The sequence below is a fragment of the Artibeus jamaicensis genome, unplaced genomic scaffold, assembly GCF_021234435.1.
Source record: "Artibeus jamaicensis isolate MK-2021 breed Jamaican fruit bat unplaced genomic scaffold, CSHL_Jam_final contig_447, whole genome shotgun sequence".
Classification (NCBI taxonomy): Eukaryota; Metazoa; Chordata; class Mammalia; order Chiroptera; family Phyllostomidae; genus Artibeus; species Artibeus jamaicensis.
The window spans coordinates 2,328,720-2,353,676 of NW_026521834.1; the positions used below are offsets into that span (position 1 = coordinate 2,328,720).

General features: G+C 47.6%; 2 protein-coding genes across 5 annotated transcripts in view; both read left to right on the plus strand.

Moving 5' to 3' along the window:
* Positions 1-3,899: 3,899 nt before the first annotated feature.
* On the plus strand, positions 3,900-11,070 carry SSR2 (signal sequence receptor subunit 2). Of its 2 annotated transcripts, none has more exons than XM_037132663.2 (6): positions 3,900-4,003; positions 4,717-4,868; positions 5,537-5,653; positions 6,982-7,090; positions 9,389-9,466; positions 10,520-11,070. In XM_037132663.2, the coding sequence occupies exons 1-6, from the start codon at positions 3,995-3,997 to the stop codon at positions 10,628-10,630; spliced, it is 576 nt and encodes a 191-aa protein (XP_036988558.2). In that variant the 5' UTR covers positions 3,900-3,994; the 3' UTR covers positions 10,631-11,070. The 2 variants fall into 2 exon arrangements, with proteins under 2 accessions (XP_036988558.2, XP_036988559.2); XM_037132664.2 differs by having other exon boundaries at positions 5,537-5,635.
* A 12,563-nt stretch (positions 11,071-23,633) lies between these two features.
* ARHGEF2 (Rho/Rac guanine nucleotide exchange factor 2) overlaps positions 23,634-24,957 on the plus strand; it is a 46,230-nt gene continuing 44,906 nt past the window's right edge. For 2 of the 3 annotated variants that reach the window (XM_037132550.2, XM_053666244.1), the window contains exon 1: positions 23,698-23,803. The gene's annotated coding sequence lies outside the window, so the exon portion shown is untranslated. Of the gene's footprint in view, positions 23,804-24,957 lie in introns of all 3 variants that reach the window. The other variant, XM_053666245.1, reaches the window with a different exon arrangement.

The window sequence follows — 24,957 nt, forward strand, 5'->3', positions numbered from 1 at the left end:
GTCCTTCCCAAATGTCCAAGGTCCACGTGTGCTGCCCAAGGCACCAAGAGCCTGTATTTCAGAGGCAGCACTAACTGCTTTGTAAGAAAACATTGTAATTAAAATGAAGACCTCTTATTTATCAAAAGGACATCATTAAGATAATTAAAAGACCGTGAGTTTGCTGTCCTTTCACTGTTCATCTTTTTTATCTTCTTTTTTTTAGATAAGTCCCTTTAACATTTTGTATAATAAGGGCTTAGTGATGATGAACTCCTTGAACTTGATCTTATCTGACAAGCACTTTATCTGCCCTTCCATTCTAAATGAAAGCTTTGCTGGATAGAGCAATCTCGGATGTAGGTCTTTGGATTTCCTGACTTGGAATACTTCTTTCCAGCCCCTTCTTGCCTGTAAGGTCTCTTTTGAGAAATCCACTGACAGTCTGATGGGAACTCCTTTGTAGGTGACTGTCCCCTTATCTCTTGCTGTTTCTAGGATTCTCTCCTTCATTTTAATCTTGGCTAATATAATGATGATGTACCTTGGTGTGTTCCTTCTTGGGTCCAACTTCTTTGGGACTCTCTGAGCTTCCTGGATTTCCTGGAAGTCTATTTCCTTTGCCAGCTTGGGGAAGTTCTCCTTTATTATTTGTTCAAATAAGGTTTCCACTCATGGGTGTTCCTCTTCCCCTTCTGGTACCCCTATAATTCAGATGTCGGAACATTTAAAGATGTCCTGGAGGTTCCTAAGCCTCTCCTCATTTTTTTGAATTCTTGTTTCTTCATCCTCTTCTGTTTGGTCATTTTTTTCTTCCTTCTGGTCCACTCCCTTGATCTGAGTCCCAGTTTCCTTTCCATCACTATTGGTTTCCTGTGCATTTCCCTTAATTTCAATTAATTTACCCTTCATTTGTTCCTCTAATTTGTGACTAAAATCAACCAGTTCTGTGAGTGAAAAAGACAGCAAACTCACAGTTATTAACATCCACACCTAAAACAAAAGCAAACTAAGAGGACAGCTAGATCAGGAGTGGAAACATAGAAATGAAGATCACATGGAGGGTTAGCAACAGGGGAGTGGGAAAAGGAGAAGGGGGGAGAAGGTAAAGAAAATAAGTAGCATAGATGGTAGGTAGAAAATAGGGGGGAGGGTAAGAATAGTATGGGAAATATAGAATCTAAAGAACTTGAGACACGTGGTCATAAACTAAAGGGGGGATGGTGGGGGAGGGGTGTGCAGGGTGGAGGGGAATGAATGGAGGAAATAGAACAACTGTAATGGCATAATCAATAAAATATATATATATTTAAAGGTTTGTATTTATTTATCTTTAGAGGGGAAGGGAAGGAGAGAGGGAGAGAAATATCAATGTATGGTTGCCTCTCATGCGTTCCCTTCTGGGAACTGACCTGCAACCCAGGCATGTACCCTGACTGAAAATTGAACCGCGATACTCTGGTTCGCAGGCCCACGCTCAATCCACTGAGCTACACCAGCCAGGAATAAAATATATTTTTAAAAAATAATTAAAAGACAAACCACAGACTAGGAAATCACATGCCAACTTCTTTCCCATCACTTAGGACAGTGTCAAAATAATCTGCTTATATAGCACCCTCCAACTCTAATTTCAGCAGATTATAAACTCTTCCAGGTCAAGTGTTGTGTCTTATACATATTTGTCTACCCAGAAACTAGCACAGTACTGGTGAAAGTATGTGGTTAATAAACATTTTTGAACTTGGATAGCTTGCACTGGGTCAAAAGTCTGAAAATGAGAAAGCGAGCAAGAGGCAGTGGTCTGTTTAGCCAAGGCAGAAGGGAGAAGAGATGTCAGTGAAGGGACAAGTATCAGACAAAGGAATTGCATTGAATTCCATTGACAATGGAAGCAACTGAATGTTTATTTATTTTTTTGAGGGTTCACTCGGTTCTAAACTGCTGGAGGACAGACGCCATATCTTTTATTTCCCACAGCAACTCTTGCAGTGCTTGACATATAATCAGCACTCAGAAAATGAATGCAAAATATATCAGTAAATGAACAAGTGCCTCAAATGGATGGGGTAGAGGCAGAAGAGTCAATGTGTAAATGGGTATGGTAAGGACAAGGACATTTCTCTACTAAATCCACAGTGGCTATCATATAGGGTGTCCAGACTGCGTGCTGAAAACAGATTCCTTTCTGATGCACCTGCGTCTGAGAACCAAGAACACCCACACTTCACATTTTTCCAATCCTGGAGAATTGCTTGGAAACGAATGAAAATTTCTGCCATCGGGTGTTTCTTGAGCACCTCCTGTGTGCTCAGCATCTGGTTGTAGGGACTTGGGTAAGTGTACTCTGGAGAAGTAGCACATCATCGTCAAGGCAGATTTTTCAGGCCAGAAACATTGAGAAAAAAAACATACTAAGCTGTGGTACTGTAAAAGAGCGATGTTGTCTGGCAAAGCCAAGGAAGGCTACTCACATGGGATGGGGACGGATGGGATTTGCATGAGGAAACAGGCATTTCAAGGAAGCCACACACAGAGGGTGAAAAAGAGCCGATTGGTGTTTGCATGTAGAGAAGTTATTTTTCCCACCTGGAGTACCTCCTGTGTGCTCAAGCATGACACTGAGCAATGGAAAATAGACAACCTGCCCTGCCTGGTGTGGTTCAGTGGATTGAGTGCCAGTCTGTGAGCCAAAGGGTCTCTGGTTTGATTCCCAGTGGGGGCATGTGCCTGGGTTGCAGACCAGGTCTCCAGTGTGGGGTGCATGAGAGGCAACCACACATTGATGTTCCTCTCCCTCTCCCTCTCTTTCTCTCTCCTTTCTCCTCTCTCTAAAAATTTATAAATAAAATCTTTAAAAAAAAAGAAAAGAAAACAGACAACCTGTTCTCAGGGAGCTCTAGTCTGGGAGGTAGGGAATGGAGGAAGATCCAAAAACAAATATAGGTCATAAGTATTATTGCACAAGAACATAAGCCCCCAGGAAGTAGAAGCCTTATCCGTCCCGCTCATTACTAAATCTTCAGTGCTGAGAACAGTGCCAAGCACAGATCAATCAGGTGCTCAATAGATGCAGACTGAGTGAAGAAAAGCTACAAAGGAGGTATAGAAACAGTAATATTGACAGCTATCATTTATTGAGCACGTATATGTGCCAGAGAGTATGCTGAGTTTTCCATGCATTATCTTACGTGATCCTCCAACATTCTGAGAGTTTTATAATTATCTCGTTTTAAATATTTGGGAACCAAGGCTTTATACAAGTAACACTTGTCCTGAGGTCACCTAATCAGCAACTGACAGAACTGGAACTTGAATTCATGACTGCCTAAATACAGCCCAACCTTTGCGCCTGGAGTTTGTTGTTCAAAATGCTGTTTGGGGAGTTTGAAAAGTGCAGGGAAAGGTCTCAGATAGGGCCCTGCATACAGTTAGGAGTATGAACTAAAGAGGTTATAGTGGGGATGGAGAAGAAAGGATTAACTTTTTGGCATCTCAAAGGGCTTGGTGACTTACTGGATGTAGGGGATGACTAAGTGTCTTGCCTGGAAACAGAAAGAATGATGGTAACCCTGAGAGAAATAGCTTTTCTCTAATTCCTAGATCGACAGTACACTCCACAATCTAGATATACGATACAATCTAGATAATACGATCAAAATTTCTTGGTCTGCCACTTCCGAAAAGTATCTGGTGAGGCGCTGCTCACAAACGGTAAGGGCAAGACAGCTTGAAAAGACACTGAAGACGGCAGAATAATGAAAGCATTAAAGGACGCACAGACAAGTCTGTCTTACGTGCCTCGCGTCTCCACCGCAGAAGGGCAAGATGAAGGGAAAGCTGGGCTTGTCCAAGAACTACAACTCCCAGAAGGCATCGGGCGGAGCACTACGGTTTCTGGCCAGAGCTCATTTCCGGTCTTTTGGATGCTGACGCTATCTTCCGGTTTTGTTGTCTCTCTCTCATTACCGCCCACTCAGCCCCCACCCTGCCCTGCGGGAGAAAGGCTTTTGAGATGTTCAAGGTGAGTCCAGTGGGTTTAGGAGTGCGGGCAAGAGAGGGGACAGTCTCCTCTCCGCACGTCACGCAGCGGCTGAGGGTAGCTCCGGCAGAGGCGGGGAGAGGGCACGCGGCTGGCAGACGAGAGTAATCTTGGCGAGAGGAGGGAGGGTCCAGAGCTGACTGAGCCCCAGGAGGGACCCACAAAGATTTGTGGGGACAGAGAGAATGGGATCCAGGGGGAAAGTTGGAGGGTGGGATGCAGGGGCGTAGGGGAGGACCCCGCGAGTGCGCGGTGGCGCGGTGGGGTCTCAGTGGAGGCGGGTGGTGGAGGAGAGGGCCGCGTTCCGGAAGGCAGCGGCCGAGGGACACCTGTGTAAAGCAAAGCTGGAGGCTGCTGCAGGTCTGAAATGGGCAGAAATAGGGCACCCCAAGGAAAGCCCTATTCTAGCCACGTGGTGTCATCTCAGAAGACCCTACCAATTGGGGAGCACCTTGGGGCCCTGGTAGAAAGAGAGCAGCAGATGTGCTGCTTGGTGCTTAGACCGAGTTTCCGAGGGCTTGTGGGGTCATAAGAGTCTCTCGAATAGTCCAGTGGCTTATGGACTGCTCTGTGCAAGGGGCTGTTGCTTTGGTAAGAACAAAGAGCTGTGATAGATTTTGTCATGGAGGACTTTGGGGAGATTTGGTGATTTTACACGTTTGGTTTGAGTGCTCACTTTGCTTCTTTCTTCACAGATGAGGCTGCTGGCATTTTTGGTGGCTCTCTTTGCCGTCACTCAAGCAGAGGAGGGAGCCAGGCTTTTGGCCTCCAAGTCACTGCTGAACAGATATGCCGTGGAAGGGAGAGACCTGACTTTGCAGTACAACATCTACAATGTTGGCTCCAGGTGAGAGGCTCTGGGGCTGCAAGCTGGGCACTCTTCAGGCTTCTTCGGTTTCTCACCTGAGAACAGGGACTGGTAGTGGTTTATCTTCTGGAGACCTCCAGCGACAGACATCGTAAGTAAATGAACATACGGCTGGACCTGATTTTGGAAGAGGAGGACATTCTTATCGAAGCTTCAAAAAACCGCCTTCCACTTTTTTGAGTTGGGAGAGTTTCAGGGTGGGAAAGAAGCAAGAATTGTTAAACAGGGAGAGGAAGATGAAAAGGCATAAAATGTATGATCCTTTGTTAGGATCTTCAGGGTTTAAGGTTTCAACTGCCTTTGTTTCATTAGCCTGTACACATTTTTATTGCCTTTAAGTAGATTTTTCATATATATGTGTCTAGCTCCTCTCCCCCTACCCCCCAACACACACATGGAGAAACTCAGGCAAGGATGGGTTTGGGCCCATTTCTTCCCAAATACTTGAGTATTTTGGTGCTTCTAAGCCATAGAATCAAGTCTTTGCCTGGATTCTTCAGTGCAACAAACCTAATTTACTATCTATGTGACTCATGTCTGTCTTTGTAGTTCTCAATTTTTAGGATAGGCAGGTATATTGGATTGCTGATTGCTTTTATTTTCATATCCATAACTTCCTAACCTTTTTCATTGCTTCTGTTTTCTAGTGCTGCATTAGATGTGGAATTATCTGATGATTCCTTCCCTCCAGAAGACTTTGGTATTGTCTCTGGAATGCTCAATGTCAAATGGGACCGGATTGCCCCGTATCCTCCTGACACAGGGTGATGAAGATTGGTGGTGGGGGAGGGAACAATGCCAGCAGAGCAGCAGGGTCACTTCAGACAAATGGCGTGGCCATTTTTCTGTCTCTCTTTGGATGACATGGGACCAGAGGTGCTGGTGACAGTTGCGGGAGCGTGATTGAGAGCAGACCTGAGGTTCTGGACAGGTTAGAAGGCCCTAAAACGTACTCTGTTGGGAAGATGTAGACACGTACTGTATCTTGCCATGTATAATGTGCACCCATGTTTTGGGCCCAAACTTTCAGGAAAAAAAACTTTTAACTTTTCGAAACAATTATTTATTGATTTCTTTATCGTGAGATAGATACTTTTTAAAAATTTTATTTATTTATTTATCTTTAGAGGGGAAGGGAAGGGAAGGAGAGAGGGAGAGAAACATCAATGTATGGTTGCTTCTTGTGCGTCCCTTGCTGGGAACTGGCCTGCAACCCAGGCATGTGCCCTGACTGGTAATTGAACCACAGTTGTTTGGTTCGCAGCCCTGGGCTCAATCCACTGAGCTACACCAGCCAGGGCTGGTTTTTTGTATTATAAAGGAATTTTAGCATTTATTTTTTAATATATTATGGTATAAGAAATTATATGTAATAAATTATTAAAACACACAAGAACAGATACAAGGTATTTTAGACACCTGCCCATATATAATGTGCACCCTTATTTTTCCCTCAAAAATTTGGGCCAAAAAGTGCACATTATACATAACAAATAGGTGTTTGTGCTCTGGCAAAGATGAGTAAAGTGCTTTTAAAAAAAATTCAGTTGGATGCTAACGTGGAGGACCTGGTGACCTTTTAAGACTCTTTTTAGTCAGCAAGTCTCTGATTCTGATCCACCAGTTATTTCCTGAGTGTTTTGGATTAGACTTTTTTCCCTCGTGATTTAAAGTATGTTTAGATTTTCTGATGAGGGTAGGTGTTCTCTTTGTGTTTTTTTTTGTTTGTTTATTTTTATTTTGTGCTTTTTCAAGAATTTCCTTCATTGATAGTTAATGAAAGATTTTCTGCGAGCTTAATTAAGTGACTAATTTTTCATCTGTAACATATACTGGTTTGAAGGTTTACTTCAAAAACCTTAATATTGAGTACATTATGAACTTAAAGCTTGGCTAAAAAGGCATCATATTATAACACACACTTTAGACTTACAAATATGTGTGTGTTTATCATTCTTACAGAGTATTGCAAGTATGAAATCACCACATGTGTTGGCAATTTTTTGTGTGTGAATGGTGCATTGAGCTTGCAAGTTGAAAGGTTGTTACAGCTTTAGCTTCATCTTTTTCCCTTCCTTAACTCTTGGGCCAGTGCTAGCAACGTCTCCCACACCGTTGTCCTGCGCCCTCTCAAGGCTGGTTATTTCAACTTCACCTCGGCCACTGTTACTTACCTGGCCCAGGAGGATGGGCCCGTGGTGGTGAGTTGTCAAGATGCTTAGCTGGATGCGCTCAGATCTGCCTTTGAAAATTCTTGCAGAAAATTTTCAAAGCAGCCACTAAATTCTGAGACGCATAAGAAAGACCAGAAACTTGGGATATTGTCCTTAGGAATTATGTTTCGAATTGTAAAGTTCGAAAATAAGGCAGTTGAAATGATTGGGAAGGGAATACTGTAGCATTGCCTTCCTCTTCCTTCCTTTTGCTCAGTTTGTAATATGGAATGTGTCATTTACTGCCCAGTTTATGGCTGTCCTTGCCCTTCCAATTCATCTCCTCTATTGTTGTCTGATTATTCCCTATCTTCACTGTTTTTGTGTCTTTCCCTTGCTTCGAACCCTCCTCATTGCGTCAAGGCCAAGCTTTTCTGCCTCTCATTGCATACCTTCCAGTAGTCTGGCTGTCCTCTGCCTCTCCAGCTTTCTCTCCCACTCACCCCAGAAGACCCTCCGTCCTGGTTGGGCAGGGCTCCTTCCTGTCCTCCCTGCTCCTCTCTGCTCTTCTTTCCACCTTGCCTTTGTTCTGTGTTTGAAGCACTCTGCTCCCTTATCTGAAGCCTTCTCAGGACCTAGCTTTGAGCTACAAGTCCTTGTTTATGTCTTCTGCTCTTACAATTCACATTGCTGTTCCCTATGCATTCTTTCAGTAAACATTCAGCTAATGCAACTAAACTTCTGTAGTTCCTATGTTGTATGTCACTTGAGCGTTTAGTTATTTACTGTCTTTAGTAGTTCTCTTTCTCATGCGTATTCTTTTTCCCACCCTCACCTCCCAATTTAATGTAAACTGCTTAAAGCCAGGGACTTCGTCTTAGACTTCTCTGTTTCCCATATGTAATAGAAACAGTAGTGAACAACCTTTGACTGACGTGAAAGTCAGCAGACATTTATTGCGTCCACAGCAATGAGCTAGACTCTGGGGAATACCAAGATTAAGACACTGTCCCAGCCCTCCGAAAGCTTGGGTCATGATTTCATAAAGGCCCGACGCAGCCATGCAGATGGCTGTTGGCTGCTTAGTTAGTCCACCATAGGAAAGGGATGTTTTAAAAAAGATTTTATTTATTTTTAGAGAGAGGAGAAGGGAAGGAGAAAAAGGCAGAAAAACACCAATATGAGAGAAAAGATTGATTGATTGCCTCTCTTACTCCCCTAGCTGGGGACCTGGCCTGCAACCCAGGCATGTGACCAGGAATCAACTGGTGACCTTTCCGTTCGCAGATGACTCCAAACCTGCTGAGCCACAGCAGTCAGGGTGGGAAGGGACTTTGAACAGAGTCAGCCAGAGAGCTAAAAGAAATTCGAGATTCTCTAACATTCACTGTAGTTTCTGAATTTTATTCTTTTATAAACCATGTAGAATCATATTTTTATAATCCTAGTTACAGTTCCACATCTTGTGTCACTTCTTTCAGATCCAACTTTAGAAATAGTCATGGGGCCCTGGCTTGTGTGGCTTAGTGGACTGAATGCTGGCCTGCGAACCAAAGGGTCACCAGTTCCATTCTCAGTCAGGGCACATGCCTGGGTTGCAAGCCAGGTCCCCAGAAGGGGGCATGAGAGAGGCAACCATACACTGATGTTTCTCTTCCTCCCTTCCCCTCTTAAAAAAAAAAAAAATTATAGGGATGTAAAGTTGGAGGAAGGAAAAAAAAAAGGAACCAGCTTTAGTACTCTACGGTTCTGCAAAGTATTTGATGGGTTAAAACACACAAAACCAAAGGCTCAGCTGCCACTTTAGGACAGAGTTGTTTGCAGTGTGCTCCAAAGTCTGGGCCTCCTCTCCAAGACAAAGGAATGTGGGCCAGACTCAGCCCCTCTTATAATGTACATTTGGGTAGGGCTCTGTGCTGTTCAGAATCCTCATTTCATTTGAGCCTAATGGCACTCAGTTTAGAAGAGTATTTTCATTGGAGAGATGAGGAAATGAGTGCCAAGGGCAAGTCGTTCCATTATGTACTTGGCCCTGCAGAGGGGCCAGTGGTGGTGAGACTCACTTCTCAGAGTCTGAGACTAAGAAGGATTCGGTTTGAATGTGAGCTGCATACCTGGCCTGCCATGTTTAGTAAATATTCATCATGTGTTTCTTGAGTCTCCTGGCTCCTAATTTACTCCTCTTTACAACACAGTAAGACTCATCCAGTTCTCTTTAGTTTAAGAGCTTTTCCTCCTCTTGAAGCTCTAAGAATCTAATGCTGAGAACTGGGTTGGTTGGAACTACCGTTTCTCAGATGAGAAAGTGTGGGACTTGCCTTGATGCGCTTCTTTTACGCTTTTCAGGTCGGCTTCACCAGCGCACCTGGACAGGGTGGGATCCTGGCTCAGCGGGAGTTCGATCGGCGATTCTCGCCGCACTTTGTAAGCTGCGCGGTGTTTGGGATATGAGCGCCTTTTTGGTTCTGGGACCTCTTAGCTTCCTTAGAAGATTTGTTTAAGTGGTTGGTTCTTGCCATACCTGTTTTTTGGTGTCTGATACAGCCATCAAATACCTGATTTAACTATGATCAGGGATTTTTGGTAATGAGATCATAGTTGCTGGAAAAACACTGCTTTTTCCCTTTACTCAGCTTTGAGTAGAGCCCCATCTTGGAGTCCCAGCCTGTTTAGAGGTTTAAAAAGAGTATCTGCTTGAATTCAGGAGTTGTGGAACATTGGGAAGGGTGAAGTAAAGTGCTGAATGAGGAAATTCATTTACTCATTCAGTAATTGCGAAGTTCCTAATTATGTGCTCAGTTTGGTACTTTGCTTTGAGAAAGAATGGTGACCAAGACACAGTCCCTTCCATTAAAGATTTTAGGGGCTGCTAGTGACAGAACAAGTCAGTGGGGAAAAGCACTGTGACAGATCGCACACAAGGTGCTGGAGGAGTGTGCAGCAGGAACATTGAACCTGGTCTCTGCGAATCAGGAAGGACTTTCTGGAGGAGGTGATGTTTAACAAATCAAAGAGGAGACTAGGAAGGATGAACTTTGTAGGAAGGGGGAGCAGTTCAGAGTGAGAAAAAGCATGGTGCAATCCAGGAATGGTAAGTTCTCTAATGAGCCTGGAGGGTAGACTGAGACGGGGAGGGGAAGAGGGGCCGGAGGTGAAATTGGGGTTAGATGACAGGAGGCATGCCTGGCGGGGCAAGGCCTGGCCCTCGCCCTTAGATGTTTCCGGGAGAGAAAGGCTGTTCTTCCAGTCTGGGTTGGGTCAGGTGAGACTTTGGTCTCTGAGTTTGAAAGGTAGGTTTGTCTTCAGAGACGCATTCTCTGTCAGGCATGGTCAGCGAGGAGCCTTCCTGTCAAGGTTTTGCCAGATATTGAGGTGGGCTGCTGCCTTTTTCATTGGAACCCTCCCTCCTGGTCTGGTCCTGTCCTGTCCTGTGCCCTGCTCCAAGTTTCTAAGCAAGGCCTTTGTTGTCTTCTGCAGCTGGACTGGGCAGCCTTTGGGGTCATGACCCTCCCCTCCATTGGGGTCCCCCTGCTGTTGTGGTACTCCAGCAAGAGGAAATACGACACTCCCAAAACCAAGAAGAACTGAGTGGGGTTTTCATGGCCCTCCCTTCCCCAAGAAATCCAGGTGCTTTCCAGACTCCAAAGGGTATCTCAGATGCAGTTGCCTCCTTGAGCCCTGGGCCGCCTCCTGGATCCTGCCCTGCTCTCAACCAGAGTGACGAACTAGGCCTAGGAGTCAGTAAGAGCCTCCTTGGTTCCTTCTCGAAGCCATACAAACAAGAATGCCTTGAGCCTAGAGGGCCCTCTGGTGTGCCACTGAGATGCCCTGTGGTGTGCTGCTGGTGGCGTGAACCCTCGGGGGTGCATTCAGACACTGCACGACACGACCCCCATCTCCTGCTCTCCCCTCCTTGAAGAGGACAGAAGATAAAATGAAGGCTGTGGGACTCCTGGAGGTTGCCCAGTCTCTGAGTTAGGGAAGTGCTTACCAAATGGGTTTTCTAATAAAAACAAATGCCACACTGACTCGTCCCTTTTCTCATCAGCTGGGTAAATGCAGGTCGTCGGGCTCAAGTGCCGAGGCTCCCGGGTGGTGAGGGTTGTGGGTCCTGTTCCCATGGAGCTGTCTGTCCCCTCTTGAGCACCTTTGCTTTCATTTATTTCCTTCTGTATTCTCACCGATCACCACATACTACCCTAGATGTCCTAAACCTTTCTTGACTGTTAGCTCTTCTCCACAGCTCAGGTAGGATGGGGAAGCTATTCTCTCATGGGAGATTCTGGTCTGATTTATTTACTGACTTCTTGAGAAGCTATCTCTTACACCTGATTCTACTCCTTCCTCTGTTAAGCTTGAGTTTATTTTTAATTGGTTTGAGATAAATATCAATTCTTTGTTCCACTTATTTATACATTTATTGGTTGCTTTTTGTTATGTGCCCTGACCAAGGATTGAACCTTGGCATATGGGGACTATGCTCTAACCCTGAATTTATTTTTTAAAAAAAGATTTATTTTTAGAGACAGGGCAGGGAGGAAGAAAAATATCGATCTTGCAAACTCCCAGCTGGGGACCTGGCCACAACGAGGTGTGTGCCCTGACCAGGAATCAAGCCAGCAACCTTTTGGTTTGCAGGTTGGTGCTCAATCCACTGAGCCACATCTGCCAGGGCTGGATTTATTTTTAATGCCTCTGCTTTGAGCTCTGGCCAGGCAGAAACACTTGGATGCCCTGAGTCGTCCCCTAAGCGTGGCCTGTGGAAAGGCAGCGGTTTCTGCTGCAGCAGCAGTGGGGAGAAGGCACTCGGAGCTGACTGTCCAACCCAGGAATGCCGTGGTCTGAGAACAGCCTCCCAGGCAGGGAGAAGCCCAACAAACACCCGCTTTGTTCCTGCTACCAAGTTTCCCAGTTTAGATTCTGTTGGGGATGCAGAGGGGAGGTTGCTGCCCAACTGGTTTAACCTTTCCTTCGCCCAGCAGTGGAGCCTCTGGGCCCCAGGAGGGATGAAAAGGACATGGAGACAACGGGAGACTCCGAATGGAGTATCTCTCCACCAACTCACATCCCTCCTTCACGAGCTGTGGCTGGGACACCCCTGGACTGGCCAGGTGAGCGTGCGAGGAGGATGTTGTGTGCTGTTTGTTTCTAGCGGAGACCTGGAGCTTCCTCTGGAGAATGTGGGGGAAAGCAGTGGGTCAGAAGCTTGGGTTTGAGAAGTAAGTGTAGGGAGGGAAAAGGGAGCTATTTGATACGTATCCTTTTGCTCTTAGGGCTATGAAGTATTAATCTTTGGGGGGGGGCACACTTTTCCTTCCACGTGGCCTCCACGGGAACAGTGAGCTAGCTTGCAGGAGGAGGTGTTCTGCTTTTAGAGGACAGGATAAGCTTCGTAACCAGAAGGTGATGGAAGAGTTTTCTTCCTCAGTCCAACCCAGAGGTGCTCCTTTCCTGAAAGCTGGAGCAGTCCTTCCCTTGCACAACTCAGCATTTTGTGTTCTGGTCCTTGTTAGAATGGAGGAGACTGGGGAGGGGGTGGGGGGAGGCCAGGCAGGTAACAAGAGAAGCATTGTGAAGGCAGCCAGTGTCATAGGCACCTCAAAAAGCAGCCAGAACCAGATACTTCCTCTGAAGAGATGCGCTTCCACTGGTAGGGGTGGAACTTGAGCTTCCCCTGAGTAGTGGGCTTGGAGAATGTTAAGAGCCTCTAAAATCTGTAGACAGACTTAGCTGGAGGAGTTGGCTTTGTGATCGAACTCTGGTAACTTCTTGAGGTAGTGGAACGGGAGGAGGAGAGGCAGACAGCAGTCCTTTGCTCTCATGGAAACCACGCTAGGAAGGAGGGTACTCAGATCTCCAGGTTGCCTGCAGATCTGCAGGGGAGAAGGAAAGCACGTCCTTCCAGGAGGTTGGATACCCAAACGGAGGGGCTTCTCACTAAAAGGCAGTACAGAGAGTAACCCAGCTGCCAACACATTCCAGATCCCACCTGGGAAACCAGCCGTCGATTTTTCCCACATTGTCCACACTTTCAGCTGGCACCTGCTCACCCACAAACCCAGCCCTGGTACCAGGAGCAACCAGGTGTCAGGTTTTCACCTCCTTCACGTACTCGGCCTTGGGGCCCTACCTGAAGAGTCAATGGGAAACGGGTGTAAGAGTTTCCAGGAAACGAATGCAGCGGCTCAGGGCGGTGGAAGTGGCACTGACCACAGACAGCAGCAGGGCTGGGCGTCCCCACCCCCATCCACCACTTCAGGTAATTCACTGGCTTCAGGTAATTCACGGTCCTCCCGGTGGCCACGTCTGAGCAATCAGGAGGTGGTTTACTGAGCGGATTTCTGAGGAACCCCCACACCAGTAAAATGAAGCAGGTGTTTCCCCTGTTCTTGTGAAGTGAGAAGCTCCCCTCTCACCATCATGTGATTTGGTGTCCAGCTAGGCAGAAAAAGGACCGTTTTCACATCTTGCAGCAACTACCCTCCTTTAGGGTAGTAAGAGTTAGAGTGAACCCTCTTACTTAATGGATCAGGAAAGGCACAGACAGTGAAGTGGCTTATCCAAGGTCACACAGCAAGTGGCAGCTTCTTTACTGCGTAACCAGTACAGGCCCTGCACGTGCATGTCACCGTGTGCACGTATCTCGCCTAACGCCCCCGTTTGACAGACGAGGACGCCAGGGAACAGGTCACTTCCCCAAGGCCCCACAACTAGGGAGCTGGTAGGGCCACCCAAGGCCTTTGTGCTCCAGCAGGGCTGTCAGGAGGAGGACTCCTCACCTCAGGAAGTCCAGTGTCTGCCCAGCTGTCCTCTGCCCCAGGGAAGAAGTGAGCGTGAGTCAGGGCCCCCAAGCTGTTATCAGGGAATGGGTGTGGAACGGGTCAGACATCCAGTGCCTGGTTTCCACCACAGGGTGGTAGGGAGGAGGGAGTGGGAGTCACCGTGGACTTGTGGGCAGGAGGGGGGCCTCCTCAGATGTAGCTGCCCCTGTTCAAGCTCCTCCCTGTATGTATTTCATCACAGAAAATACAATCTTTCCTCCTCTATCCCCTGCTCTAGCCTGCCTCTTAAAGGGACTGACAAGCAGTTTTGAAGCCAAATTTGAAAGAAGGCAAAGGTCCTCCCTGACCCCAGTAGGACCTTGTGATTAATTTGCCAGTGGTGGGTCTTTCCCTGAGACGTCCCATTTCCCTCCTCAACTTCACCCTGTTCTGAGTGGAGGGAGGTGGAAGTTCCCTGGGACATCAGGTTCCCACATACTGTCCCCTCAGTGTGACCCCAGCTTGGTTCCCTCTACCTGTTTCCACATGAGCCTGAAACCCAAAATGCCCTTTGTCCAGGGGATGCTGGGCATGAGGAACCCGAGGAAGCCTTCGGACCAGCGATGGCACCCAAGGGGTTAAAGCCCTGGGCACAGCACTGTAGAAGGTGTTTGAAGTAGGGCGGGGAGGGAAGTGCTGGAGGGGTTTGAGTGGCAGCTGGTCTGGACTGGAATGAGTCCCCCCTGTCTCCTATGCAAACTTCTGGATCATGAGCCCTTCCCTTGAAAGGACCAAACGAGAGGCACCCCCATCAAGGTCCTGGACTGGATTCTTAGAGGCGCTACCTGAAGCAGGACTTTTTCCCATATTGAAGTCACCAACTGAGGGCAGGGACAAGTCCCCCATCTTTGGGACATCTCCCAGGTCTGGTGAGTTTCCCCCTTCCCTTTTCTTGGGGTCTTACCCTATGGACCCCTATAAATGGGCATTCCCCCAGGAGCAGAGCTCTTCAGGTACCCCCTGCCCCCCAGGAGGGGGCAGAGCAGTTTGTAGTTTCTCTACCAGCCCCCTGCATTCAGCTCCCATTTAATTAGGGGGCTGTGTGTGTGTGTGTGCGCGCGCGCGTGCGTGTGCACGCAAATGGGGAATCACAGTTATGGCCAACAACACTTAACTATTTGTGTGACAAGTGTTGCTAAACCCTTCATATACATTCTTCATCTTCCCAACCCTATGTGTTTGACATACCATAATTGTTATATTAAAGATGAGGTTTAGAAAAATTAAATAGCTAACCTTGTCATTTGAGGTAAATTGTAGGACTGGTGTTCAGACTCAAGTTCAGACCCAAGTTCCTCTGACACCAAAGTCTATTATGTTGTCTTCTGGTCTTGTTTCTTACTAAGGAGATGTAGACAGGAAGGATGGCTCTAGGATTTTTAAGCCTCGATATCCTAATTCATTCAAGGGTCCCCTTCCTTCAGTACCTAACATTGTCCCTATATCCCTGTGGGTTAGTTGTGACATTTAAAAGGCCACCAACTCATACCTGGAGCCAGGAACTTCCTGATCCTAATTCCCTGCCCTGCCCACCACCTTTAGTTGTCCCCTGGGATCTGATGGGTTAATTCCCCGAGATACAGTGGCCAAAGTCTTCTCAGGTGTGTCCCTCTGAACCTCAGACCCTCTCTTGCCCCACCTTTCTGGCACGGTCCCCATGACACATGCCAAGAAAGTGGCAGGAGGAGGCAGAAGAGGACTGACCTGTCCCTCTCTTCTGCAGTCCCCACACGTCATGGGCTACTCTGGGTGCCAACAAGCATTAAGGTCCACCAGAAAGAAAGAAGGTGATTTTGCAAACCTAAGTTTGGTTTGCAAATCAATTTAAAAAAAAGTGGTCACACTTGGAAACCCAAAACAGCAAAATTCCTGGATAATTTGTGAGCCTAACATTTACCAAAGAGGAGGGGCTATTTAATGGGGCGGTTGTTTGAGATGCCTGGCTGCTGGCTGAGAAGATGTGTTTAGGTCAGGGCTGGGGATGCCTGACTCTCTAGCTTTGAACTTCGGAATTAACAATAATTGTTAATATTGTTACTTTATTGTAACAATAAAGTCAATAACTCTGCCCCTTGGGCCCTGGAAGCAGGTGGGCACCTCTCAGAGGTCAACCCGGAAGCTGAGGTGGGCAGATGGCTTTTGCCTGGACTTAACCCTGTCCCACTAAGAGGTGGCACACACATCCCCCCGTGGTGTTTCCGCATAGACCCTTCTGGGTGCTCTTCTCCAGGTCTGACACCTGAATGAATGAATCTTCTCTCTCTATACCCTTTGCTTTTCCTTTTTTTTTTGGCAGTTGACGGGAAAGTCAGAGAAGAAAAGTGATTTCCAGGACAGCCCATGTTCAACACATGTCAAAATCTCATGTGTCTCACATTGAGAAATAGAGTAATGATGTGGCCAAATCATTGGGTGAGGAGGGAGATATCAGAGACTTGTGTGCTATTACCTGCCGTAGAATCGGGTGTCCAGGGTCCAGGGCAGGAAGGAGCTGTGGTTCCTAGGGCCTTCTTTACCTGAGGATAGGAGAAGTGCTGATTTAGCCCCCTTTGCAGAGGCTCTTGGATTAATGGTTTACTTGCTATGGAAGAAGAAGCAGGTAGATTAAATTTTGAACCATCAAAGGGTTTTCTATGACCCTGTCCTCCCCAGGCCTAGGAGATCAGGGGGAAAACCAGCAGGCCTCTCACTTCTATTCTTTATTATCTGCTTCTTTGGGTCTTCCACACCTTGGCCCCCCTTCAGGAGATTCAGGACCCCAGAGCTTGACCCAGGAGGCCCCCATGCTACAGAAGGGTTGTGTGGTTGCCAGCAGCAGTTACTGTCCCCAGTGTTTGCTGGTAGTGAACACAGGTAGAGAAGCCTGCCTGCCCCCATGGCCTCATTCAGATTTGTAAGGGAACAGAGTGAGTAGAAAGAACAAATTTAACTTCTCCGGAGGCCCCATCTAATTTCTTAAGAAGCTTCTTCTTTTCTTTGGCTGGGGTGAAAGTGGGGTGGGGTGGGGTGGGGTGGGGTGGGAACAGAGTGTGATGAATAACAATGTTGCCAGGTTTCTTTCAAAACTAGCTACTTGTACTCTTTGATGGCTTCTCTTCTGGTTTCAGAAAAGAAACCAGGCCTGGCTGGTGTGGCTCAGTGGATTGAGCTCAGTCAGCGAACCAAAGGGTCACCGATTCAATTCCCAGTCAGGACACATGCCTGAGTTGTGGGCCAGGTCCCCAGTGGGGCCACATGAGAGCCAACAGCAACTGATATTTTTCTCCCTCACTTCCCCTCTCTCCAAAAATAAATTTTTTAAAAATCTTAAAAAAAAAAAAGAACTCAGGCCCTATAGTGTGAAAATTTGCTTTGAACACTCAGCTTCCCTACTGTAGCCCTGGGACCTCAGCAGGTTACTTTACCTTTCTGCGCTGCCCATTTCTTCCAATGAAAAGTAGGGATAATGATGTATTCCAAGAAATGGTGAGGAACCAGCAAGGTGATGTGGACATTCGTGGGTTGACTTTCCTCCCCATGGGCTGCAGAGACTATTTAGGAAATGGGTACATTGGGGTCTTCAGTGTCCCTCCTCCCCTAGCTTGTGGCAGAGTGACTGGTTGGGGTGCAGCCGGCCTTGGTGTCTGTCTTTGATCTCTTTTTCCTCCCTGAGATTTAGAGACCCAGTTGCTCTAAATCAGAAGTCTGCAAACTTTTTCTGTAAAGACCCAGGTAATAAATATTTTAGGCTCAGTGGGTCACATGGTCTCTGTTGCAACTAGCAGCTTTGCTGTCGTGTTGCAAAGACGGCCCTAGACCAGGCATGAGCGAATGTGCATCGCTGCATTTTGAAAAGGCTTTGTGAACGGCGATGTTTGAATTTCACATCATTTCCACATGTCACAAAGTAGTATTCTTCTTTTGGTTTTCTCCTACCATTTAAAAAAGATAGCAGGGCAGTCTGGCCTATGGGCTGCAGTCTGTCCACCCTGCTTTGCAGTGGTGGGGCCACTCTGTCCCCCCTTCTGTTAGAAGAGGACAGCTTCATCAGGGTTCATCAGGGGCCCAAAGGACAGAAAAGCTGTTTCTTCTTCTTTTTTAAAAAAAAGATTTTATTTATTTATTTTAGAGAGGAAGGGAAAGAGAAGGAGAGGGAGAGAACTATCAATGTGTGGTTGCTTCTCGCAAGACCCCCACCAGGGACATGGCCTGGCCCACAACCCAGGCGTGTGCCCCAACTGGGAATAGAACCAGTAACCCTTTGGTTCATAGGCCAGTGCTCAATCCACTGAGCCACATCAGCCAGGAGAGAAAAGCTGTTTCTTGTTGCTCCTTCTTGCTTTGGTTGTATGCACTCTATTTCTATCTGGAATTATTTATGATAATTAGTTCCCAACACAGTTGTGACTTGTTGGCCTATGGGTTATTTATTCTTTCTCTTCTATAAGAGAGCATGGTGGGGAAACCATCATATAGTACCTATTCAGCTTCTGGTCTGGGCCGGCCTTCCTTTCTCCAACTCTGTTTCTCTATGCCCCTGATATAACAAAACAAAACAAAACAAAACAAAACAAAACAATAATACTAGCATTTATTAAGTACCTAATATGGTACAAGAACAATCTTAGTTGTATATACATTAGCATTTCTCAACATCCTTATAAACTTGGTATTATCATTGCCACTTAAAACAAAATACTTATCTGTAGAGAGAGGGGAAGGGAAGGAGAAATAGAGGGTGAGAAACATCAATGTGAATGAGCAACATCTGTCGTTGCTCTCAAATGCACCCCGACTGGGACACTACCTGTAACCCAGGCACGTGTCCTGAATGGGAGTCGAACCATCCACCTCTTGCTTTGCAGGATGACACCCACCCAGCTGAGCCACACTGGTCAGGACTCCTCCCTTTTTATAGCTGACCAGTGTCAAAAACATTAAGCCAGTTCCCGAGTCATGTGGCTTTTGAAGGTGGCAAAATTAGTGATCCTGATGAGCTTTAAATCCACTATAACACCATAAAAAATGTGTATGTGTATATATATGTATATGTGTATGTGTATATATATGTATATGTGGTCTCAGAGTTTTGAATAATGGATATCTCTATTAAAATGTTATATGCTCCCACCTCACCACCTGGAATCAGTTAGTGGAGGTTACATACTCAGAGGTGGGCAGAGACATGGAGGGTCTCTGCTGGTGGAGAAACCATCTAATCCAGGAGCAGGAAAATAAGTAAAATGGCTTTAAAAAAATGATTTCAGAGAGAGAGGAAGGGAAGAAGAAACATTGACTCAGTGTCTTGCTCGTTTATGCACTCATTGGTTGATTCTTGTGTACGCCCTGACCAGGGATCGACCCTGCAAACATGATGCAGCAGGACGGTGCTCTAACCAGCTGAGCTAGTCGGCCAGGGCTTCAAATAGCTTCTCAGAGCCCTTCTTGCTTTCCTCCCCTGCCCCATTTCAGGCTTTTGATCCCAGACCTGTAGTATTTCAGCACCTTCTGTCTCTGCTCAGCAGAAGCAATTATGTGATGTGATCACATTGGGGAGCTAAATAAAGCCAGTGTGTGAGACCCAGCCCTCCCTGGCTGCTCCCTCGTACAATTTCCTGGGCTCAAGAGGACAGGGGAAGGCAGAAGGGGAGCTGGGAGAGTCAACACAAGAAGAGGAGGGAAGCCCTGGTCAAGCAGCCATGTGGTCAGAGTGTCATCCCAATATACTAAGGTTGCAGGTCCTTGGGTGAGGAAAAACAAATTAAATAGATAAGTGAATAAGAAGAGGAGGGAAGCAAATACAGCTATGGAGGCCCCAGCTTGAATTTCAGGCAATGGAGGAGGGCATATCTCTGGGAAGGGATTGAGAAAACCTTATCTCTTTGCAGGATAGAATAAAATTATCGACATTATAGCATGGAGTGGTTGAACTTAGGAAACAGGAAGAACTTTCTGAGAAATGGAATGAAGGTATGAAGGAGAAGGAGATGAATGTATTCCATTTTCCCAGAGGGCAGAGGGCATGAATCAAATGGCAAAGATGTTGGAAAAAGGGTAATATTTCAGAAGATGCCAGAATCTGGTTATTCTGAGGTGGAGGAAAAAGGGTGAATTTTCAGAACATAAAGATCTCATGATTGGAGCTGTCCACCAACCAGGCCAGGGCGGCAGGGTGCCATCTCCAGCAGGTAGCATCTCCAGGGATGGAGGGAAAGGAAAAGGCTTCAGGTCGCTGCATGTCATTAATCTCACCAAATCCAGCCTTGTGGGCAGAACTGGGGCAAGGATGACAGAGAGAGACTGGGTACAGAGGGTACAGCTCAACAGTGTTTCCTCTTTCATGAAGCCACTGCGTGCCAGACCCCTCGATTTCTGTCCCCTCAGTCTCCCAGGCCACTGCATGCTCAGTGCCCCTCAATTTCTGTCCTGTTCCCAGTCCCCATTCCTCAGTTTCCAGTGAGCACCGCCAGTTGCTACTCTTCCCTCCACTTCTGCTCCTCACAATACTTTTGGTGAACCCCCCTCACTCCCCACATCTTAGCTTTGGAAATTACCAGGTGGCAAGGGCTGGCTCTCAGGCTCTGTCCTGCTCCCTGCAGAGCTGCACGTCCTGTTTGCAAATGGCAGGAGGCCCAAGTCTGCAGGCAAGGAGAGAGAGGATCCCTGCTGATGGCTGCTGAGGAATAATACCCTCTTCGTTGCTCCCAGATGTTGTGATCATGGGTGGATGGGCACAGGGGTTTTCTAGGCCTGGCTGTTTTTATCCTCAAATCTACCCATCCGGGCGGCAGAATGCTACCGCAGAGGCTTGAGCACTTGTCCCCTCCCCTGCTGTGGGAGTCGGGCAGAGTGTCTTCTCAGCAGTCCTGGTGGGCATGGGGTCAGATTGAAGTAAGCAGAAAAAGGAGATTGAAGGAACAATTTTTCAACAAGCTGGAGGCTCCTGGGTGAGTGGGATGATCAGATAACATGAGGAGACTTGACACCCTCATAGAAAGCCTGGAAGGAGGCAGTGTTCTGCCTCACTGCCTCCTGGTCCTCCTGGGTACACCCAACATCTCAGCAGCCGGGGGTGGTCCTGGGAGAAGGGGAGCCTGGGAAACTCATTCTAGCAGAAAGCCCAGAGTGACTGGACCTGGAAATGCGGGGTTCAGAGGTTGCAGTAAATGTAAGCTCCTTCCCCGCCCCTTTACCACCTTTGCACTCTGGTATTTGGTACTTCTTCATGGAATGGGCTTATCATTTTCAACTTTAGGAGCACCTGAGGGTTCTTATCTTTGAGACACACTGAGGCAAGCCCTGGTGGTGGCCAGAAGTGTTGGGCAGTGAGAACAATGCCCACCTGGGAGAGAGAAGGAACTGCCACGTGTTGGATTTTAGAGCCCTTCCGTCTGCTCCTTGGGAGAGTTCATAACAGTCCTCTTACTCCCTATAGAGCCAGTTTCAGAAGAAATAATACTTCCTTACTCATGAGCCTTTTCTCCCTACTGTCGTGTCTGCCTAGACTCCTCTCTCTCCAACTTGGTCGATCCTAACCCTCCTCCCCTCCAGGCCCGTCTCAAAGGCTGTCAACTTCCGTTTCCCTCCCTTGAGTCCTCCAACTGGAGGACATTCATTCCTCTGATAGCACAAAGCCTTTTGTTGAAACTTCGCCGGTGGCATTTGGCACCCTCCAGCCCATTAGTCATTTGTGATTTGTGTTTTTGTCCACAACATGCAGATGTGCATGGGTGTCACTCACTAGATTGTGCATTCCTCGAGGCAAGGAACAATATTTCTCTTTGCTCAGCTTGGTTTTCTGCCACATAGGTGCTCACCAAAGATATAGTAATGAGTCACTTAGGGTGTCATTATGAACCCGAAAGAGCACTAGGCTGGGAGTCAGAAAACCCCAATGCTGGACTTGGCCATGCAAGTCCCTGGTGTGTTCCTGAGCTGGACGTTCTCCAATCCTGTGCCTCAGTAACGGGAGGGTTGACTCGGTGCTCTAGGCCTGGCTGACTGTGACACCTTTCTAGTTCCAAGGCTCCAGAGTTCTAGAACTCTGCTCACCCTTTCTGTCTTCTTGACTCAGACTGGACTGCGTGTGCCCCCCATGAACAGAGACGCCCCAGAGGTATCCTTCACAGGTGGAGGAGACCTGGTGCCCCAAGAGCACACTCACTGCTGCCTGTCTGTAGTCGAATCCAAAGAGCAGCTGGAGGAAGAGGAGGAAGAGGAGGGGCAAAAAAGAGAGAGAGATGGCCTCCACACTGTGCCCCTCCGAAGATTAGGAGCATTCCATGCCCGTAGCCATAGCTATGGCCCCTTCAAAAGACATAGTTGGGGGCCAGACTGGGAGCACCAGGATCCACTGAGCAGGTAAATCCACGGGGCCTCCTGTCCCTACTTCCCTTAAGTCCTAGATCTGGTTGGAAAGTAACGACAGGGGTTAAAGAGACCATGGTCTCTAGTTCCTTCCCTGGAGGCTTTAGTACCCAGACCTACAGTGAGCCCTTGGGGAAGATGGACCTTGTCTTTCAAAATGTGGCTTTCCCTCATGTTCCTAGCTCTTTCTTTCTACCTGGTCTCCAGGGCAGTGGGGCGGAAATAGAGAGGGGGAGGTATGGAGTTGGGGTGAGTGTTAGGACACTTGAGTCTTGCCTCCACCTCCTACTTTGGGTTCCTAAGAACATACAGTCGTTCAGTGCTGGAAGGGAGTCAGGGATCATATGGCCCAATCTGCTCACTTTACAGATGAAGAAACTGAGGCCCAGAGAACTGGGAGGTTTCTTAAAAGAAGTGGTCCCAGGATTGGGGCACTGAACTTGCTTCTTTCCCAAACTGCTGTCTACTTGCTAGTTCCAGGCTGAGGCAGAGGGCAGTGGTGGCAGTGTGTTTCAGGAGCAAACTGCAGGACCTGGGATGCGAGGTCCCCAGGAGTTTCCCTTACTGCAGAGCCAAGGGGACCTGCACACCTTTTTGTCCTTGTCCAAGATGTCTTGGACATCCCAGGGCCACCCTCATTGGGGGAAGCGTGGTCGTGCTCAGAGGGCTGTGTATGTTTGGCAGATGGGCAGAGAGGGACCCTTCTCTTACCCTCTCCTGGAAAATCCCTGACCACTTCCCCAAAGACAGAGGAAGTCAAAAAGAGAAGGCCCAGGGGTCAGCATAAAGAGTTCAGTGTGGGTGGTTATTGTGAGGGCCTGCTATCGTTGCAAAGACCCTGTCTCTCTGCTTTGGCAACGGTCTTGCACAAGTTTCCTTAGCTCTGGTGAGTGGACTAACCTCTTCTGGTTCTTGGGCAGGGCTGGCTGAATGGGTGTGGGGAGAGGACCCTGTGCCTTGTCCATGAACTGGCTTGAACCGAAACTCTAGTGAAAAGCCTTGGCTCGTAGCACCTTCCTAAGAGCAGCCTGTTGAAGACAGATGCCCTGGGTACCCCTTATATGGATAGGTCTTCCAGGCATCATCTTTCACTATCAGATATTCATTATGCCCCCTGTGTAGAGAGAGAAGGGATCCCTGGGTACATCATTTAGATAAATAGGGACAAAAGCTGGCTTTAGAAAGCAGGCAAGGAATGAGAATTCAGCTTGCTCTTTGCCTATCCAGAACACTACCTTTCTTCTGGAGGGCAGTACTGTCTTTTGACCACCAGAGGCCACCCTTGCCTGCAGCCAGCTCTGCAAGCAAGCACAGCCCCAAAGAGAAGGAGGCCACTTTGGGTCTGGGCTGCACCAGTGCCAACAGGAAGGGCTGGGCTGGGGACAAGCAACAGGGCTGGGCTGAGGCAGTGTTCTCCTCTGGTACCCGTCACTGGCCACTGGATACAGAGGGCAGTGGTGGCGATGTGTGTTTCAGGATCAAGCTGCAGGCCCTGGGATGCGCAGGACCCCAGGAGGCTCCCTCACTGCAGAGCCAAGAGGACCTGGACCCATTTCTGGAACTGCAGCACGAAAGTGGCCAACCTTCCGGCGTGGTATGGACAGACAAATCCCCAGGAAGCCCCCACCTCCTCCCCTTACCTGTCCAGCCCTCACTCTGTGCCTCTTCAGTTCTGCCAGCTGCTGGGTCTCTGTGCCCAGGCATTACTCCGACTCCAGATCAGCCGACCTAGTCTGACTCTGTTGTCTGTGCCCCTGGGTCAGTGTGCTCAGGCCTCCATGCTGGGTCTCCTGTCTCTGCCTCTTTTCCTTAGACTCTCTGTTTTTTCCTTGCTGGGTCTAGGTCTCTATGTTGATGTGGGAATCTCTGTTCATCTCTCATTAAAAGGGCCCTGTTCCCCTAGTTGTTACAACCACTTCTCAGATTTGAAGAAGAAACTAGGCATCTGGTACCCTGAGAGACAGTAGTTCTCTAGCAAGATAATCAGAGAATTATTGAATGAGAAATAGAGATTGCCTAGTCTTCTGGCTTAGGGGTACACAACAAGAATTTCAAAACCAGACTCACGGACCACTGAGGGTACACAAGAGCTTTAGAGATACCCCTCGGTTGGCCAGCTAAGGGTTCCTAGGTACACAGAAATGTCTCAAGCTTGGTGACTAAAAGGCTTCCTCTCTTCAAGCTCTTAGCTGGCCAGGGGAACCAACCCCAGCCTGGTGTTTTGGGTGCCTGTGGTTTGGGAGAGAGGCTGAAAGAAGGAGACTGTTACAAGTTGCAGCCCCCAGGGGGAGCAGCAGGACCCATCCTGCCCATCACCCACTCCTCTCCGTGAGCCTCTCCGCCAGTCTTCCTTACCTCCCAAGATTTCAGAATCAAACTGACTCCTAATTCTTCATTTACCAGCTGAAGAATTTATTTCATCTTTCTGAAAGTCAGGATAATAAAAACGATCTTTTAAAGTTGTGATTATTACATGAAAAACAATTGTCAAAGTACAGAGGCATAAGCATGAGAAATGAGTTTCTTTTTCTTCTTCTCTCCTGCATTCCTTCTCACTGCTTTCCCTCTTTCCTGCCTTTCTCTTCTCTTGATCACTTCTTCCCTACTGGGCACTGTGTGTTTACCTCTTTCCTCCTTTCCCCAGTGTTTCTCTCTGCCTTCCTGCTGATTCCCCTCCCCTCTCCATCTAGTCTTTAAGCAATCCCCTTAGACTTCTCCTTGTTTATATGTTTGGAGTTTTTTGTTTCT

Excerpts from the sequence above, each read along its gene's own strand:
- SSR2 (XM_037132663.2), top strand. Across the intron at positions 4,869-5,536 it reads ATCTACAATGTTGGCTCCAG|TGCTGCATTAGATGTGGAAT; the intron begins GTGAGAGGCTCT and ends TCTGTTTTCTAG. Across the intron at positions 7,091-9,388 it reads AGGAGGATGGGCCCGTGGTG|GTCGGCTTCACCAGCGCACC; the intron begins GTGAGTTGTCAA and ends TACGCTTTTCAG.